This window comes from Olea europaea, chromosome 7 (assembly GCF_002742605.1).
Source record: "Olea europaea var. sylvestris chromosome 7, O_europaea_v1, whole genome shotgun sequence".
Taxonomy (NCBI): domain Eukaryota; kingdom Viridiplantae; phylum Streptophyta; class Magnoliopsida; order Lamiales; family Oleaceae; genus Olea; species Olea europaea.
This window is the reverse complement of record NC_036243.1, coordinates 19079071-19097757: the sequence shown is the minus strand read 5'-3', so window position 1 is coordinate 19097757 and position 18687 is coordinate 19079071. Positions and strand designations below refer to the sequence as shown.

At 38.0% G+C, this 18687-nt stretch overlaps 2 protein-coding genes across 2 annotated transcripts; both read right to left on the bottom strand.

The window, feature by feature from the left end:
- Positions 1-963: 963 nt before the first annotated feature.
- On the bottom strand, positions 964-3433 carry LOC111397286 (subtilisin-like protease SBT1.9). Its single transcript, XM_023024131.1, has one exon. The coding sequence runs from the start codon at positions 3415-3417 to the stop codon at positions 1072-1074; it is 2346 nt and encodes a 781-aa protein (XP_022879899.1). The 5' UTR covers positions 3418-3433; the 3' UTR covers positions 964-1071.
- Positions 3434-6438: 3005 nt separating this feature from the next.
- On the bottom strand, positions 6439-8930 carry LOC111397285 (subtilisin-like protease SBT1.9). The gene has a single exon (XM_023024130.1). It carries the CDS (start codon positions 8770-8772, stop codon positions 6499-6501), a length of 2274 nt encoding a protein of 757 aa, XP_022879898.1. The 5' UTR covers positions 8773-8930; the 3' UTR covers positions 6439-6498.
- Positions 8931-18687: the final 9757 nt, after the last annotated feature.

Here is an 18687-nt window from a genome sequence, read left to right as displayed (position 1 = left end):
TAAGAGATTGAACTACTTTTAATAAGATTGAACTCTTAAGATAGAACTACAAGTCTTAACATGATATTGGAAATTATGAAGCTCTAACAAGCAACTCAATCCAATTAAGATTAAAAAATGAGTATACGGATTTCAAGATTGATCTGTTCAAACGAGTCATTATCTAACCTCATTCAATACTTTTCATTGAATCTTTCTAAAAAATGAACAATCTTGCTATAGTGATAGGTTCAGCTCAATGATATAGGGACACGTATCAATACATGATTGGACAATTTGAAAAAAATAATAAAAATAAATTCTAATCACTGTATCTTATTTTTTCCCTATCGGATCATGGTACACATACCGAATTTTTTTATTTAATCTTTTACCTACTACTCACAATAAGAGATGGGGGCCACGGCTTTGCATTATTTAATACACGCGGGACCCACGTGTTATGTGAGAAGGGGGACACGACTCGGTAGTCCCCCCTCTGTACATACATTTTTTCTCCTATCCTAATCCTATCACCCCCATCCTTGTCATCACCCTGTCCAAGGAGCATTATTCAAAAATGAGAAGGAGATTTATTCAAAGTCACTCCCGGAAGTCACTTTATAAAGACAGAATCATAAGGCCATTTATAGATCATTATAATGGAAAATATAGAAAAGAATTCCTTTTAGCAACTGAGAAAAGAAATTATAAAGCGATTGTCTTAAATGTAATGAATAACACGTATTTTCTATAATTAGAAAGAATTCAAATACAAGAACTCCGTGAAAGTTTATTACACAGTCGATTAATGGCTTGAAATGAGTGTAAATTTATTAGCTCGCCAGGAACTTCTATTTAGCTCGTCATTCATCTGATTATATATCCTGATTAGTGACATATTGCATTTTCGTGAACAAATGCATGGGTAAAATGAAGATTTTTTTTTTTTTTCAAATTTTAATATAATCCATGCACTTTTAATTTAGCCATACCAATGTTTCCTGTAGTTGGCATTAGTTTTAAGAATTGGAATAGGATTATGTTCTACTAAAATGATGAAAGATACATATCGTTATAATGCCATAAAACCTACTCATTAAAGACTCGTCGAGTAACCACAATTGGACTCCTCACCGAGTGCTTGCCATTCTCGTCAACCCAAGTGAGTGAACCATCGTTAATAACAGTCCTGCTGTAACTCCTATAATGAATGCTCACAGAGTAGCTTCGCTTCTCATACTTCTTTTGGAAGACTAATGTTTCTGGTGATACAGTGATGGTAGAATCCTTTGGTCTTTTAACTTTGACTTTGTATGTAGCAACACCATCTCCTACATTTGTGACAGTCCTGTGGAATTTTTGATTCAATGCACTTCTTTTTTCTTCAATGTCGTAAAGAGCGATGAAAGATGGATAATTCAGATCCAATGATGAATTTGAGCAACTGTAGCTTGATCGTACGATAGTTTGAGTTTGTTCTCGAGTAAAATTCAACGCACAAACAAAGTTTACGTAGTCTTGTCGGGTAGCATCATAAATGAGTCCTGGATCAAGAGCGCGATTAGGATCAACTTGTCCTGCCCCCATGTCGAGTGGCGTAGCAACTTGATAATCGTTTCCCATGTCCTTGATGGGTTTCTGAGTGTTATCAAGTGGATTTGCGGTGGTCATCATGGCGGATCGAATAGCTGCAGGACTCCAGTCGGGATGTGTGGCTTTGAGAAGGGCTGCAATTCCAGATATATGAGGACAAGACATTGATGTACCTGACAAGAGTGTGTAGTCACTGGACAAGAATATGTTGTGACCAATGCTTGCAACATTAGTATAAGGATAGTAGGCTGCTAAGATTAACACTCCTGGTGCCATTATGTCTGGCTTTAGTATGCCTGGGTAGCTTCGTCCAGGACCCCTTGATGAGGATCCCGATACTGCTGGAGCAGATCTGGGCTCTGTTCCCAAGATTGTTTGTTGAAACTCAATGCTAGCAAGTGGGTCAGCACTCTTAGATGCGTAGTTGATTACATCTTTCGCATCTTTGGGGGTAATTACCACTCCTGGGAAAGGAAAAGTGTCTGATCGAAGTATACCAGTATCTTCGGATATGATTACGGCTGCACGAACATTGGATTCCGACAGATACCGCCACAGGAAAAAGAAGTCTACTGTTTCATCAGATTGGTTACATATAATGATACCACCTTGAGGGGCTTCAGACAGTAATTCAGTTGAATTGCAGGCAGATAAGGTTTCATTGTAAGTGAGAGTCAAGTTTCTGATTGTGGCTCTAGCGGGAAACAAGCTCCATCCGGTGATGGACAAACCATTCCCTAGAGTTAAGGTCCCGGCAAACCAACGATCAACAGTTCCCGAAGCCACTAACACTGCCCAGGGGATTCCTTTTATTAAAGTTCCGAAATCTGGTCCGCTGTTTCCTGCTGAAGTAGAAACAAAGATTCCCTTCTCTGTGGCACCGAATGCAGCTATGGCAATAGGATCTTCATACACATTAGTCCTACCATAACTCAGAGAAATTGACAGTACATCAACTCCATCAGCCACAGCCTGGTCAATACCTGCGAGAACATCGGATTCAAGGTTTCCTTCATTCCAGAGGACTTTATATGCAGCAAGCCTAGCACGTGGAGCCACTCCTCTCGCCATTCCTGGAGCGTAGCCAAAGAATGAAACACCATCAACGTAGTTTCCAGCTGCAGTGGCCGCCACATGTGTGCCATGACCTGAATCATCCCTTGCAGAATTCATTATTATGGTAAGCCCGGGATTTGCTTCCTGAACTCCCTGATTGAAGTATCTTGCTCCTATGAGTTTCTTATTGCACATTGAAGAATTGAACTCTTCACCTGGCTGGCAAATTCCCTTCCATCTAGCAGGAATTTCTGTCATTCCATCATCTTTGAAGCTCGGACTTTCTGGCCAGACACCGCTGTCAATAATACCAATAATCACATCTTTACCATACTCAGATGCTGGCCATATGCCTGTGGCAGTATTGAGAGAAAGAAATTTGTAAGTATGCGTGGTGTCAGGCATGACAATACCGTCTGGATAAGCCGAAAGAAACCCTGTTGACTTCTTCAAAGCTTCCAATTCATCTGTGGACAGCACAGCACTGAATCCATGAAAGGCATGGTCATATGTATATACAAGCTTTGGTGAAGGATTTTGAGCACCTAATGAGGTCAGTCCAACTGATTTAACGGATTGAAGAGTGGAAGAGTACCAATAACGGTGACTGGAAAAAGCCTTGGGCATCAAAGATTTGTCCATATGGACTATGTAAGTAGATCTTTCTGCCGAAGCCAGTAAAAACCATGAGCAGAGGATTGTGAAGGCCTTGATCAGCCCCATTTTCATTTTTTCCTTTTTTTTTCCTCCTGGAAAGGAGTTGTTTCTGCTATCTGAGAAGCTCATTTTATGATAGTAAATGGCGAACACTGGCGACTTGAAATGAATTGTCAAAGTACACCTTATCTTCTTCGGACGTTGTTGTGTCATTTTCTATTAACAATAATACTTTGAACTGTTAAGAATCAAACCTCGTTACAATCAATGTGTGAGCTTTGTTTGGTTCGTTTTTAATAATGAAAAGGACAGCTATTGGACCTGAAACTTTATAATAGGCCATTTATATTTTCCTGCGTGTCGGCATAGGGGCGGATCCACATGAGTCATGTGGGGTCAAATTACCTTTCAAAATTTTTTCTTTCTTTCTTTCCTTTTTATTTTTTTTTCCCCTTTTTTTTGGCCATTCTACGATCTACTTTGATGCATTCACTATGGAACGTCAAATGAAGTCGAAACATTGTATTCTTAATGCCATTTCGAAGTGCTCATGACCAATCGTAACAAAAGTTACGACGAATTAAAGTAGGCCAGTTCAAACTACTATTTCAGTAATAAAAAGATCTGGATTACTAATTAACTTTGACCTCTCGCCCGGAATTAACATAATTAAAAGCAATAAGTCAATTTTTAATTGTTTCTAGATGGTTAATCAAACAGTCCAATTATCCTAAATAGAATTGTAGCTGTTTGTAATAAGAAAACAGTAAATAACACTAAATATGTTGACGGAGAAACCCAATTGGATAAAAACTTCGGGATCATACCAGTTACCTCCACTATAGAAAATATGAATTTACAGTTAGATACTGCATAGCCAACTCCACTAGATTTCCTTATTTACTTCTTGTAATATCTAAGATCCCGTTGAAACCACTAGCTCCCAATATCCAACAATTATCTCTTCCAAGTGGATCACCAAAAATGACCAATTTTTGTACTCTTTCTATGCTTGTAGTCCAACCCCTCTCAATCTTCATGAGCCTCTGAAGTTCAATTGAAAAAGTACATTCCTAAAGGTGTTTTTGATTTAATGAATTTGATGTTTTCCTCAACGTGGTTGTATGAATTCAAGAATGAATTGAATGATCTCACCAATGGATTGTGTTCTCGATTCTTCAAGGAATAATGTGGTGATGCAACTCAATGAAAAACTACACAAATTTCGTTCAAGGCATTGGGTATTTATACTTGAAGACAATTGGGTAGTTTGGATCACATAAAACTCTTCAAAAATGTAAACTATGATTTTCCATATATTACTGTCACTCCTGCGAGATTTGGGCGATAGGTGAGCGATAGGGTTTTTGTTTTTGTCACTCTAGCAATGTCCAAGCGATAGGTAGGTGAAATTGTAGCGTCTTTTCTTTCCTTATTCCGAACTCAAACCCTAACCAACCTAACTCAACTATACGATACTAAGTGTAAAAGTGCGTGGTATAGGAAATATAGCAATATAGGCACATTATCATACAATGATATAGATGATATTGATATAGTCTCTCCACTATATCCTCACCCCCATCAAAATAATCACTCTCCCCCTTTTGTCACAAATGACAAAGGGATTAAAAAAAATAATAAAAAAAAAATATATATATATATATATATATATAAAATAAAATAAAATTTAACATTAATATACAATAACTCAAAATATGCAGTTGATAACATTCACAAGCACAATCAATAATCAGTAAACCTTCCCACATACTCAGTTCAAGTTAACACGGACTAAATTATATAAGTGATCCATGTGTGTAAAATGTCACTTATCCTTTGTAACTAGGACTCCAAACCTTATTTTATGATAAAGGACATGCTAAATATCACTACCAATAAGTTTTGAGTATACATAAATTTTTCATATCTTATAATATTTTTAAGCTCATCAAATTTTTTATATCTAAATGTAAGTCCTTCTCCATTAAGCGACTAAGATGATTCCTGTAGTGAATTTTAGGCCGATTACCTCAAGTCAGTTGATTATAGGCATCAATAATTTGTCGATGTGGATAATATAAGTAGACACGAGCAGAGGAGACAGGAAGAGCATTAATCAACCCTGTTTTTCTTTTTCTGTAACGGAGATCTTTATGGTATCTCAGAAGCTCATTCTATGATAACAACATAAACAACTTGAAATGAAGAGGAATGTTATTCATCTAGAGTGATAATCATAATCACAAAATAATTTTCCTATTGGTCCATCGAAGAAAAATGAATTCCAATTTCATTGAACAATAGGACAGTAGCCCTAATACTACATATAAATCAATGATGGCTTATTTTTCTGCTTCAGTTTTGGCATATTTGTGTCTGAGTCCACATTCGAGTGGCTTTACAAAAATTTAAATTTCTTAGGTTAGCTGCAAACCAGATTTCCGAAAAGTCTAATAGTAAAGCCAAGTTCGACAAATTAATCACAGTTATGGCGTATATTGGATCTTAATTTGAAATTGATATCAAAATGGTCCCAAATATTAAGTGTGGGGCAAAAATAACTTAATTTCTTATATTTTTAAATCAAAGAAAAGAAATCAGCTTGAATGCTTGGTAGGTGTAATGCGAATAACATCATCATATCATTTGAATTGGCACCTTTACCTTTAGATATTATTAGCACGCGTGTCCCTTTCGATTCAATCATGTTTTGTGGTGACATTTGTCAAATTAATTAAGTTAAATTTATTTTTTAGCTTGTAAATAACTTTTTGGATTAAATAATTGTCTAAATTTATAAGTTGTTTTACACCAGTTTGTTATTAAAAGAGAGGTCACCTACATATTTTACATTTTGACAAATAGAATCCTCCATATAATTTTTTTTTATTTAAACAAATATTAATGAACAAAAGTATATTTAGAAAAGTATTATTAGCAAATACAAAATAATAAATAATTATGGATAAATTTAAAGAATATTCCTGAACCTCCATGCTTTGTGCATTAATCTTCATAAATTCTTTTTGAGGAAATGCATTCTCTCGATGGATGTATTTGGGTTTCGTATAAGAAAATAGGTCTAATCCTACTGAAGAGATATCGTTAAATAAATTTGGATGATTGATTATTATTATGAGAATGAACTGGACTGATAATGGGAATTGGATAATTACACAAAGTTACATGCAAATTGCAACTGTAAACCTAATCATATGGCTTTGAAGTGACAGTAAATGGACTCCGTACCGTGTGCTTTCCATTTTTCTCAATCCAAGTGATTGAACCGTAATCAAACGGTCCCTGAGTCTTATAACGTATGGTCACTGAATAACTCTGCTTATCATACTTCTTTTGGAACACCAATGTCTCTGGAAATACTGTGATGGTAGAATCCCCCGTTTTTTGAACTTTAACTTTATATGTCACTGCGCCATCCCCAACATTGGTGACAGTCCTCTGGAATTTCTGAGTTAGTGTACTTCTTTTTTCTTCAGGATCAAACACAGCAATGAACGATGGGTAATTCAGGTCAGATGATGGATTTGAACAATTGTAGCTTGACCTTATGATTGATTGAGTTTGTTCATGAGTAAAATTCATGGAACAAACAAGATTTATGAAGTCGAGTGTGGTGGCATCGTAAATGAGACCTGGATCAAGAGCACGATTTGGATCAACTTGCCCTGCCTCCATTTCAAGTGGTGGAGCATCATTATTATTGTTTCCTGTGTCTTTGATGGGTTTTTGTGTATTATCAAGTGGATTTGCAGTGGTCATCATGGCAGATCTAATAGCAGCAGGACTCCAATCGGGATGCGCAGCTTTTAGGAGCGCAACAATTCCAGATATATGAGGACAAGCCATCGATGTACCTGACAAGAGTGCGTAGTCGCTGGCCAAGAATATGTTGTTATTAATTCTTGCTGCATTAGCATAAGGATCGTAAGTTGCTAAGATTAACACTCCAGGTGCCATTATGTCAGGCTTTAGGATGCCCGGATAGCTTCGTGCAGGACCTCTTGATGAGGATTCCGCTAAGGCTGGAGCAGCTATGAGCTTTGTTCCCAAGATTGTTTGTTGGAACTCGATGCTTGCTCGTGGGTCAGCACTGTTAGATGCATAATTGATCACATCTTTCACATCTCTCGGAGTAATTACTACTCCAGGGTAAGGAAAAGAAGCAGATTGATGTATGCTAGTAACTTCATTAATGATTATAGCTGCACGAATGTTGGACTTCAACAGATCCTGCCATAGGAAATAGAAGTCTGTTTTTACATCAGATTGGTTACATATGATGATACCACCTTCAGGGGCTTCAGACAATAATTCAGTTGAATTGCAGGCAGATAAGGTCACATTGTAAGTAAGAGCCAAGTTTCTGACTGTGGCTCTTGCAGGAAACAGGCTCCATCCGGTGATGGACAGACCATTGCCTAGGGTTATGGTCCCAGCAAACCAGCGATCAACAGTTCCTGATGCCACTACCACTGCCCAGGGGATTCCTTTGATTAAAGTTGCGAAACTTGGACCACGGTTTCCTGCGGAAGTAGAAACAAGGATTCCCTTCTCTGTAGCACCGAAGGCAGCTATGGCAATAGGATCCTCATACAAATTAGTCCTACCGTTACTCAGAGAAATCGACAGTATATCAACTCCATCAGCCACAGCCTGGTCAATACCTGCGAGAAAATCAGATTCAAGGTTTCCTTGACGCCAGATGACTTTATATGCAGCAAGCCTAGCACGTGGAGCCACTCCTCTCGCCGTTCCTGGAGCATAGTCAAAGAATGAAACACAATCAACGTAGTTTCCAGCTGCTGTGGACGCCACGTGGGTGCCATGACCCGAATCATCCCTTGCAGAATCCATTGTTATTGTATCCCCAGGATTTGCTTCCCGAACTCCCTTACTAAAGTATCTTGCTCCAATGAGTTTCTTGTTACACAATGAAGAATTGAACCCTTCACCTGCTTGGCAAATTCCCTTCCATCTAGCAGGAATTTCTGTCATTCCTTCATCTTTAAAGCTCGGACTTTCTGGCCGAATTCCGCTGTCAATAATCCCAATAATCACATCTTTACCATACTCAGATGCTGGCCATATACCCGTGGCAGTATTCAGAGAAAGAAACTTGTAAGTATGGGTGGTGTCCGGCGTGACAATATTATCGGGATAAGCCGAAAGGAAACCCGGTGACTTCTTCAAAGCTCCTAATTCATCTTTGGACATTACTGCACTGAATCCATGAAAGGCATGGTCATATGTATAAAGAAGTTTTGGTGAAGGATTTTGAGCACCTAATGTGGTTGGTCCAACTGATTTAATGGATTGAAGAGTGGAAGAGTACCAATAATGGTGACTGGAGAAAGCCTTAGGCATCAAAGATTTATCCATGGGGACAATATAAGTTGATCTTTCTGCTGAAGCCAGCAAAAACCATGAGAACAGAACTGTGAAGCCCTCAATCAGCTCCATTTTTCTTATTTTGGGAAGTAGTTTTTTTGTGGCACCTCAGAAGCTGATTTATTGCTGATAAAAGTAAATTTTGGTTAATGATTGAACCTACTTGCAAGTGTAGGGCAAAAATAATTAATTGCATATTTAATTTTTAGGAGGAAAAAGCCTGATGGAATGCTGTGATACTTGGTAGGTGTAATGTAATATTAAATCATTTGAATTTTCACGCCTTAGTTATTGGCTTGTGTATCCCTTTGCATTAAGTCATATACCGTGGAGATATTTGTCTGAGTTTACTCTTTTTACTATAAACATGTTTTTTCTAAATCTATCAGTCAATTTTTCTTTTTGTTAATAAGATAGGGATCGCAGAAATCTTTAATTTGAGAAAAATAAAGAATATTAACAACTGAGATTATATGGCTTAAAAAATTCAACAGATTTCATTTACTATTTCTTTAGCATGCCCAATTTTCTTTTATAATTGGATTATATGGCTTAAAAAATTCAGTCTACATGAGCTTCTTAAAATGGATTACATGAAAAAAGGGAGACCTCACTGTGTGCTTATTTAACCAGACCCTGTTTTCTTTAAACTAGAGATCAATGAAATGTCATAAGAACTAGTTTCAATAATTCAAACTATGCAGTATAAACTGCTTCTAGGATTATGCCAAGATTACACAAAGTTACATGCAATTACAATAATAAAACTAGTCATTACGGACGCCATTAGTCCTCTAGCATCATCGTGCAAGGCGAATCTGTTATACGAAAACTGTGAGCAATACAGGCCTCGGTTCCTTCCATTTCCGCTTTTGCATGAACAATCATTTTTTCCTCTATTTTATTGTTACTCTATTTATTGTAATGTTTCTTTCCATTATTTTATTTATATAATTTCAACAGTATTTCTAATTTTCTTTTTTTATTTTTCCTAACAATTTATGGCCATATGCTGTTGTCAACAACCACCCCAGTAATCACATCTTTACCATACTCAGATGCTGGCCAAATTCCTGTGGCAGTATCAAGAGAAAGAAACTTGAAATATGCGTGGTGTCGGAGCTCACAATACCATCGGGATTAGCTGAAAGGAATCCTGGTGATTTCTTCAAAGCTTCCAATTCATCAGTGGACATAACTGCACTGAATCCATGGAAGGCATGATCATATGTATAGATAAGTTTTGGTGAATGATTTTGACCATCCAATGAGGTGAATCCAACTGATTTGATGGATTGAAGACCAATAATGGTTACTGGAAAAAGCCTTAGGTATCAAAGGTTTGTCCATGTGGACATTATAAGTAGATCTTTCTGCTTAAGCCAGCAAAAACCATGAGAAGAGGAGAATTGTGAAGGCCTTAATCAGGCCCATTTTTCGTTTTCGTGGAAAGTAGGTCTCGATTTCTCGTGGCGCCTCAGAAGCTGATTTTGTGCTGTAAGAGTGAAAATTGACTTCCTGAAATGGGTTCTCTGTATTATTACACTTCATCTTCTTCTCACATGTCTGTGATTTTCCATTATTTTAACATGTATTGAATCCAAACTCATGGCACAGTTTTGGTGATTTAGTTCACCACTCCTTTGGTGAAACTCGAAGTTTATAAATAAGTCCATTTTATGTACCTTTACTTGTTGAACATTTATTTCTTTGTAAATTGGTCGCATGTGTGTGAGTATATAGTCACCCATTTGCTAAGTAACAATTTTTTAACTATCTATTTCTGAAAATTTTATTATATATTTCAAACTTGCAATTTTCTTAAAGTTGTTTATGGTGCAATGCCAAAGAGTATTGTCTTAATATTATCTCAACATGGCACGACACTACAACATGTCAACTCATCTCTAACTCGCAAAGAATAGGGTACAAAAGGAGAAGCCAATATTTAGGTGAAATATGGAGAGAAGTAATTTGTTGCTAATTGAATCAAAACACTAATAGATCGTAATTCATTGGAAATTGCTGAAAATTCCATACTAGGTCGGCATTATCAAAAAATTGTGATCGAGTCTCTGACTTGACCTGCAATTCTCTTCGTTCAATTGTTCAACCTTTGTATTTCTCACTGTAAGACATCTGTTGTCAAACGACCTCTCGGACGATGATGACAACCAGTTTTATCAGTCGACATGAATGACTGAACGATAAATCAACACCGAATAATGGGATGACCCGGCTTAACGTGGTTTTACCTATTGGATGGCTAATAAACCTTTGTGGCTTGTTAGTGTGCTATTGGGCTATAACCCTAGTCGAGCCTACTTACCATATGTATAACTTACCTTAAGTTTGTCATTGGACTATTATATATATTGGTAACTCTCTTTCTTCCTACTTGTCCCGATTTTTGATAGAACCCGAGAGAGAGTGTGGCTGCCTTCTTCTTCTCCTTTGTGCATCCTACTGATTGATCTTCTCTACCTCTTGCTTGTGTCTTTGTGACCCTTACCTGTGTGGTATTCACCCTAAGTGAGTGAGGAAACAACAAGCAAAAGGAAGAATAGCAACCATAGGAAGCAAGCAGCGCCGCCGGTCGGTCTCTTCAATTTTTTTGGTGTTGATTCGGTGTTTAAAGGCTAACTGAGCCCGGAAATCACCTTGAGCAGCTAGAGGAAGATCCTAACATCTAGTATCAGAGCTTGGTTGGCAAAAACCGGCTCAAAATCGGTTGATTTTCGCGTTTTCAACATTGCACCCGAATCTGAAATTCTTCAATTACTCACAAACCAAAGCTCGGTTGGACAAACAAAGGCCATACCCATTACCAGCAGGTCGAGGCGCCCCTGGTGAGGCGGCGCGTGGGCGACGGTGGCGGTGCGTGGGCGACAGTCCGACGAAGCTGTCTTCAGGTAACTTGCTTGTTTCGATCTCCTGAACGCGCTGATATACTTTGTTTTGTGTTTTAGGTTACACAGAAAAAGTTGGACGATTTTGCCCCTGATGCGACGCCGACTGAAATTGAACAGCAAGCTCGTTTTTCTCCACTCTACGGACTCAGATAGGTCCGCTCTGGTAAATTGGCTTAATCCATTTAAATTCAGCAATAGCAAGATCATCGTGTGGGGTGATCGTTAGGTTTTGGGGTTACCGTGAAGGGGTAACCATTGCTTGTGCTAAAACTAGGATTACTTGCGTTAATTGAGTGCTTGTTCTTTTGATTTAAAGTGCTTTGTATTTCTTGGTGGACGTAGCATTTAGGTTCATTGTTACTTTTGCTAAGAATTAACAAGATATTACCTCATCACGCTTCCCAATACTACTTCGTGTGGTTTAATTAGTGTGTTAACCAATGACAACACATAATTTTGATTTGAGAATATTTAACGGTAAAGGGGACTTCTCTATCTGGCAACAAAAGATGAGAGACATATTAGTCCAACAAAAGGTGTCAAAAGCCATCGAAGGCAATTTTGCACCTGACATCTCAAAAGAACAAAAAGAGGAAGCCGATGAGCTTGCCTATACCTCAATAATATTACACTTGTCTGACGCTGTCTTAAGAAAAGTGGGAAAACTAAAAACCATCAAAGAACTTTGGAAAAGACTAGAAGACTTATACTTGCTTAAATTTACACCGAATAAACTCTACCTACTCGAACGATTCTTCAGCTTTAAGATGGATCCTTCAAAGGATCTCGACGACAATTTAGATGTATTTAACAAATTGGTGCAAGATATTGTCAATTGTGATGAAGCCGTGTCTGAGACCTATAAGGCTATAATCTTACTCAATTCAATCCCGGACTCTTACAAAGAAGTTAAGAATGTCATTAAGTATGGTAGGGACACGTTAACACTTGAAATTGTCGTAGATTCTCTTAAGAGTAAGGATATGGAAATGAGGGCTGAAAAACAGGATAGGAGGAGTGGAGAGTTGCATATGATACGAGGTAAAACTCAATTTAGGCAAGTCAGTCATGATGGATACCAAAGTAGTGGCGAATCAAGTAGTAATAGTTGGAAAAAGAAGGGGAATGGTAGACCTAGGTCAAAGTCTAGAACTAAGGCTAGAAAATGCTATGGCTGTGGAGGCACAGGGCATTTTATAAAAGACTGTCATAAAGAAAGGGGAAAACAAAAGGTTAAGGAAAGAGATGAGGTAAATGTGTTATCCTCTACCTCCGATACCGAAAACGGTGAAGTCTATGTGATCACTAGTCCAGTCGCATACACTACTGAATTGAATCTAACTACTAATTCTCACATGCATGAATGGATATTAGATTCTGGTGCGTCTTTTCATGTGACGTCTGAAAAGAACTGGTTTGAAAAATTGCAAGAATCTAATGATGGGCAAGTAGTTCTGTGTGATAACTTTGCCTATACAATTGCTGGAATTGGAGATATAAAGATAAAATTTAACACGGGCTTTGTGTACATGTTAAAGAAAGTTAGATACATTCCTGAATTATCTAGAAATTTGATTTCAGTAGGAAGACTTGAGAAAGACAACTTCACTGGTAAATTTGGAAACGGTATGTTTAAAATGATGAAGGATGCGTTAATCTCTATTAAGGGAATCAAGAAAAATGATATATACATCACTACTGGGGAAGTAATTAGAGGATTAAACTCTTCTATTTCTTCCGCCAAAATCGATCACACACATACGTGGCATAATAGGCTTGCACACGTAGGCATTAAGGGACTTAAGCTACTTAATGAAAAAGGTGCATTTGGTAATGACTGTGTGTCTGACCTATCGTTCTGTGATCACTGTGTACTCGGAAATCACCATAGAGTGTCGTTCTCCACTAGTACGCATAAGGCTAAAAGCATGCTTGAATATGTGCATTCTGATCTGTGGAGTCCTGCTAGTAATCCCACATCGGATGGGAATAGGTATTTCCTATCTATCATAGATGACTACACCAGGAAAGTGTGGGTCTATCTATTGAAAGACAAAACTGAAACCTTCCATAACTTTAACAACTGGAAGAAACAAATGGAAAACCAAACTAGCAAGAGGATCAAATTTTTAAGGACAGATAACGGCCTAGAATTCTGTAATGCTGAATTCGATAGGATGTGTAAAGAAAGTGGAATAACAAGGCACAAAACGGTTCTTTATACTTCCCAGCAAAACGGGGTAGCAGAAAGAATGAATAGGACCATACTAGATAAAGTGCGCTGCATGATGTTAAGTTCTGGGGTTCCTAAGTCATTTTGGGGTGAAGCCGTTGTAACTGCCTGTTATCTGATTAATTTGACTCCATCGGCTGCATTAAATGGTGATACTCCGCATGAGAAATGGTCTAAAAAATTGGGTGACTACTCAATGCTTAAAGCGTTTGGCTATGCTGCCTTCTCTTATCAAAGTGAGGGAAAATTAGAACCTAGAGCCAGGAAGTGTGTCTTTCTGGGATATCCCGAAGGGGTTAAGGGCTATAGGCTATGGGATAGAAGCCAAAAATGAGTTAAGATCATCATGAGTAGGGATGTCACATTTAATGAGAGTGAGATGCCTTATCTAAGGAATGAAACCGAACCTGTAAGTGAAACTGAATCAGGTGAAGAAAGAAATCGGTTTAAGGTGGAGTTAGGAAAATTTAACACATCAATACCTAGTACTTCGAGTGAGGTGGAGATTCAGGTCCAAGAACCTGAAGAGGAAAATGAAGTAGTGATAGAAGAGCATCCTGAGGAAGAAAATCCATTAGCTAACTATAATTTAGTTAGAGATAGAGAGAGAAGACAAACGAGAGAACCTAGGAGGTTCGGGTTTGAATTTGAATTGGATTTTGCATACGCTAGTTACGAAGAACTAGTTGATAGGGAGCCGGAAACTTTTGAAGAGGCTATAAATAGTGGTCAATCTAAGGAGTGGCTTAAGGCTATGAAAGAAGAGATGAGTTTTCTAGAAAAGAATCAAACTTGGGAGTTAGTACCGAGACCTAAGAATAAATCAATCGTTGATTGCAAATGGGTCTTTAAGGTTAAGGAAGGTACTAGTAGTACAGAACCCTTAAGATTTAAGGCTAGGTTAGTAGCGAAGGGTTACACACAGAAAGAAGGTGTTGATTATAACGAGATTTTCTCACCAGTTGTCAAGTACACTACTATTAGGGTCATGCTCGCATTGGTTGCGCTCTTTGACTGGGAACTTGAACAACTCGATGTAAAAATCGCTTTTTTTTACATGGAGAGCTTGATGAACAAATCTTTATGAATCAACTAAAAGGTTTTAAAGACAAGTTAAAATCAGATTATGTGTGTTTTCTGAAGAGATCCCTATACGGTCTAAAGCAATCACCTAGACAGTGGTACAAGAGGTTTGATTCTTTTGTACTCACTATAGGATTTCAAAGAAGTAAATTCGATCACTGCTTATATTTTAAACACAACGAGACTGATAACAATTATTTGTTCTTGTTGCTCTATGTGGATGACATGCTTTTAGTTGGATCATCTCCTAAGTGGATAAATAATATAAAAGCAGACCTTAGTGGAGAATTTGACATGAAAGACCTAGGAAAGGCTAAAAGGATTCTAGGCATGGAAATAGAACGAAATAGGTCAAATTCCATCGTATTCTTGCATCAGTCTCCATACATATCAAAGGTGTTGAAAAGGTTTAATATGAGTGACTGCAAACCTGTCACGTTGCCTCTTGCAAACCATTTTGTTCTATCTAAAGAACAAGCTCCCTGCAATGAACGTGAAGTGGAATACATGAGTAAAATTCCATACTCAAATGTGATTGGTTCCATAATGTATTTGATGGTTTGCACTAGATCGGACTTAGGATTCGCTGTTAGTACTCTCAATAGGTACATGTCTAATCCAGGTCCTGAACATTGGGAAGCATTAAAGTGGCTTTTAAGATATTTGAAGGGTACAAGTGACGTAGGTCTAAAATTTAGTGCTAATAAGGAAGGCGTGAAATTAAAGAATTTTGTAGATGCTGACTATGCAGGAGATAGGGATAGTAGGAAATCAACTTCCTCTTACGTATTCACCTTATCAAATTCATGTATTAGTTGAAAATCACAGTTACAACACATAGTTGCACTATCCACTACAGAGTCGGAATATATTGCCACCACTGAAGCAATTAAAGAGGCTCTATGGCTTAAAGGTCTACTTCATGAACTAAGTGTCTTGAATGAGTATGTGGTTGTGTATTCTGATAGTCAGTCATCCATAAATCTGTGTAAGAATCCTGTTTTTCACCAACGCACTAAACATATCGATGTTAGGCTACACTTCATTAGGGATATAATATCACAAGAAGTAGTAAGACTTGAAAAAATTCACACACAATATAATCCTTTGGATATGGGCACGAAAGTGTTGCCACTGGTAAAGTTTAGAAGTTGCAAGGAGCTTCTAAACATTGGTACAGGTAAATGATTTCCAATTTTATCGGTTTTCTGTTAGAGGTGTCACTAATGGAAAACGTTTTCTCTTTGCAGGTCCTTTGACACCAAGGTGAAGGTTGTTAGACATCTGTTGTCAAACGACCTCCCGGGCGATGATGAAAATCAGTTTTATCAGTCGACATGAATGACTGAACGATAAATTAACACCGAATAATGGGATGACCCGACTTAACGTTGTTTTACCTATTGGATGGCTAATAAACCTTTGTGGCTTGTTGGTGTGCTATTGGGCCATAACCCTAGTCGAGCCTACTTACCATATGTATAACTTACCTTAAATTTGTCATTGGACTATTATATATATTGGTAACTCTCTTTCTTCCTACTTGTCCCGATTTTTGATAGAACCTGAGAGAGAGAGAGTGGCTGCCTTCTTCTCCTTCGTGCATCCTACTGATTGATCTTCTCTACCTCTTGCTTGTGTCTTTGTGACCCTTACCTGTGTGGTATTCACCCTAAGTGAGTGAGGAAACAACAAGCACAAGGAAGAATAGCAACCATAGGAAGCAAGCAGCGCCGCTGGTCGGTCTCTTCAATTTTTTTGGTGTTGATTCGGTGTTTAAAGGCTAACTGAGCCCGTAAATCACCTTGAGCAGCTAGAGGAAGATCCTAACACTCACGTTATAAGCTCTTATAGATAATTTTTATTCATTTTTCTGTTAAAAAGAGACGTGACTCTAAGAAAGTCTACTTTCAGAGGGATCAAGAAGATTGGGTTTGATTTCAATGCAGAATTAGAAAACAGAAAAAGGAAATAAAACGAATTGAAAAGAAGAAAAAATAAATGCATTTCATCACTTCCATTCATTTTCTTCTTAAAAGGGAAGAATGCGTGAATTTTGCTCAAACCAGACCATAGCCTGTCTAGCCTAAAATCATGTCTATTATTCTGCCATTTAATTATATATTTACAACAGTTTCTAAGTTTGTATTTTATACTTTGTAACAGCAGCATAGATTCTACCTTACCATGTATATACTTCTTAAATCAGCTTCTCAATTATTCTGTATATAACATAGAATTTCTATCAATAAAATGTGTGGGGAAATTATTCATTGATCACAGAAAATATCTGTTCATTCACAATCAGTTATTTTACATTTCTGTTCCTCTATAATCTGCTCTTTTATATGGTATCAGAGCTGTTGACCTCCAACGAGCCATTGATCCAAGTCACCACCATGTCTTTCTCCTCTGATCAAACTTCAAATTTTAACCTCAATACCCAACCTCTTTCTGGAGCAGATAAGCCTCTGATTGCCCTCAATATTACAGCCCAAATCAATGAAAAATTAGCTCCCTCCACCTTTCCTCAATAGCGTGCTCAATTTGAAACACTCCTTATTGGTTATGATTTACTCGACTATGTCGAAGGCACCCTTCAGTCCCCCTCTTCCGCTGGTACCTCCGTTGATGAACTGTGCAAGACCCATTGAGTTCAACAGGATAAGCTTATCTTGAGTGCTATTCTAGCCTCCACATCTCCTTCAATCACCCCACTCATTGCTACATGAAAGACCTCTCATAAAGCTTGGAAAAAGTTGAAAACTCTGTATGCCAGTCGATCAAGAACTCGTGCTATGCAGTTAAAGGAGGAACTGACCTTAATCCAGTGTGGAAATCGGTCGATCACAGAATATCTCCATGCTGTGAAGGCCTTGGCTGATGAATTAGCCATTATTGATCACTCAATTTCGAATGATGACATAACCCTTTATGTATTGAATGGTTTAGGTCCAGATTTTCGGGAGATTGCTGCCCCTATTCGTGCCCGAGAATCATCACTAGCATTTGAGGAGTTGCACGACCTTTTGGTTGGACACGAGGCTTATTTACGACGTCTAGAAGCTACAACGCAGAACCTTGTGGTTTCTCCAAATTACACAAAGATGAAGCAACTTGCACAAGGGGGGAGTCACCCATGGTCTTTCAAGTAAAATGGGCCTCAACATGGACCTCAAGGCTCTAGCCTAAGCCGAAACTCAAACGGAGCCTAGCGTGATGGACGTCACTACAACAATTTTGGCTGGCCCAACAATTCCAATCGGCGTTATCAGCCCAAATGTCAAATTTGTGACCAATTGGGCCATATTACCAAGTCCTGTACTCAATTCCATTCACCGAATGTTTCCATAAATTGTGCTACAACCTCTACTGGAAAAGATAAAGATTGGTTACTTGATTCGGCCGCCTCTCATAATATCATGAATGATCTTTCCAATTTATCTATTCACTCTGAATATGATGGAACTGACGAAGTAATTCTCGGTGATGGTTCAGGTTTGGTAGTCTCACACATTGGTTCCTTGGTTTTGCACTCTCTTCACCGAAAATTTGCATTGCAAGATACTCTTTGTGTTTCAAATCTTTGCAAAAATTTAATATCTGTTCATCATCTCACCAAACAAAATAATGTCTTTGTTGAATTTCACCCTTTCCATTTTCTTGTGAAGGACAAAATCACGGGGGCGACCCTGCTAAGAGGAGCATGTAACAATAGCATCTACACCTTTCCAAAACCAATGGTGACATCAAAAAAGG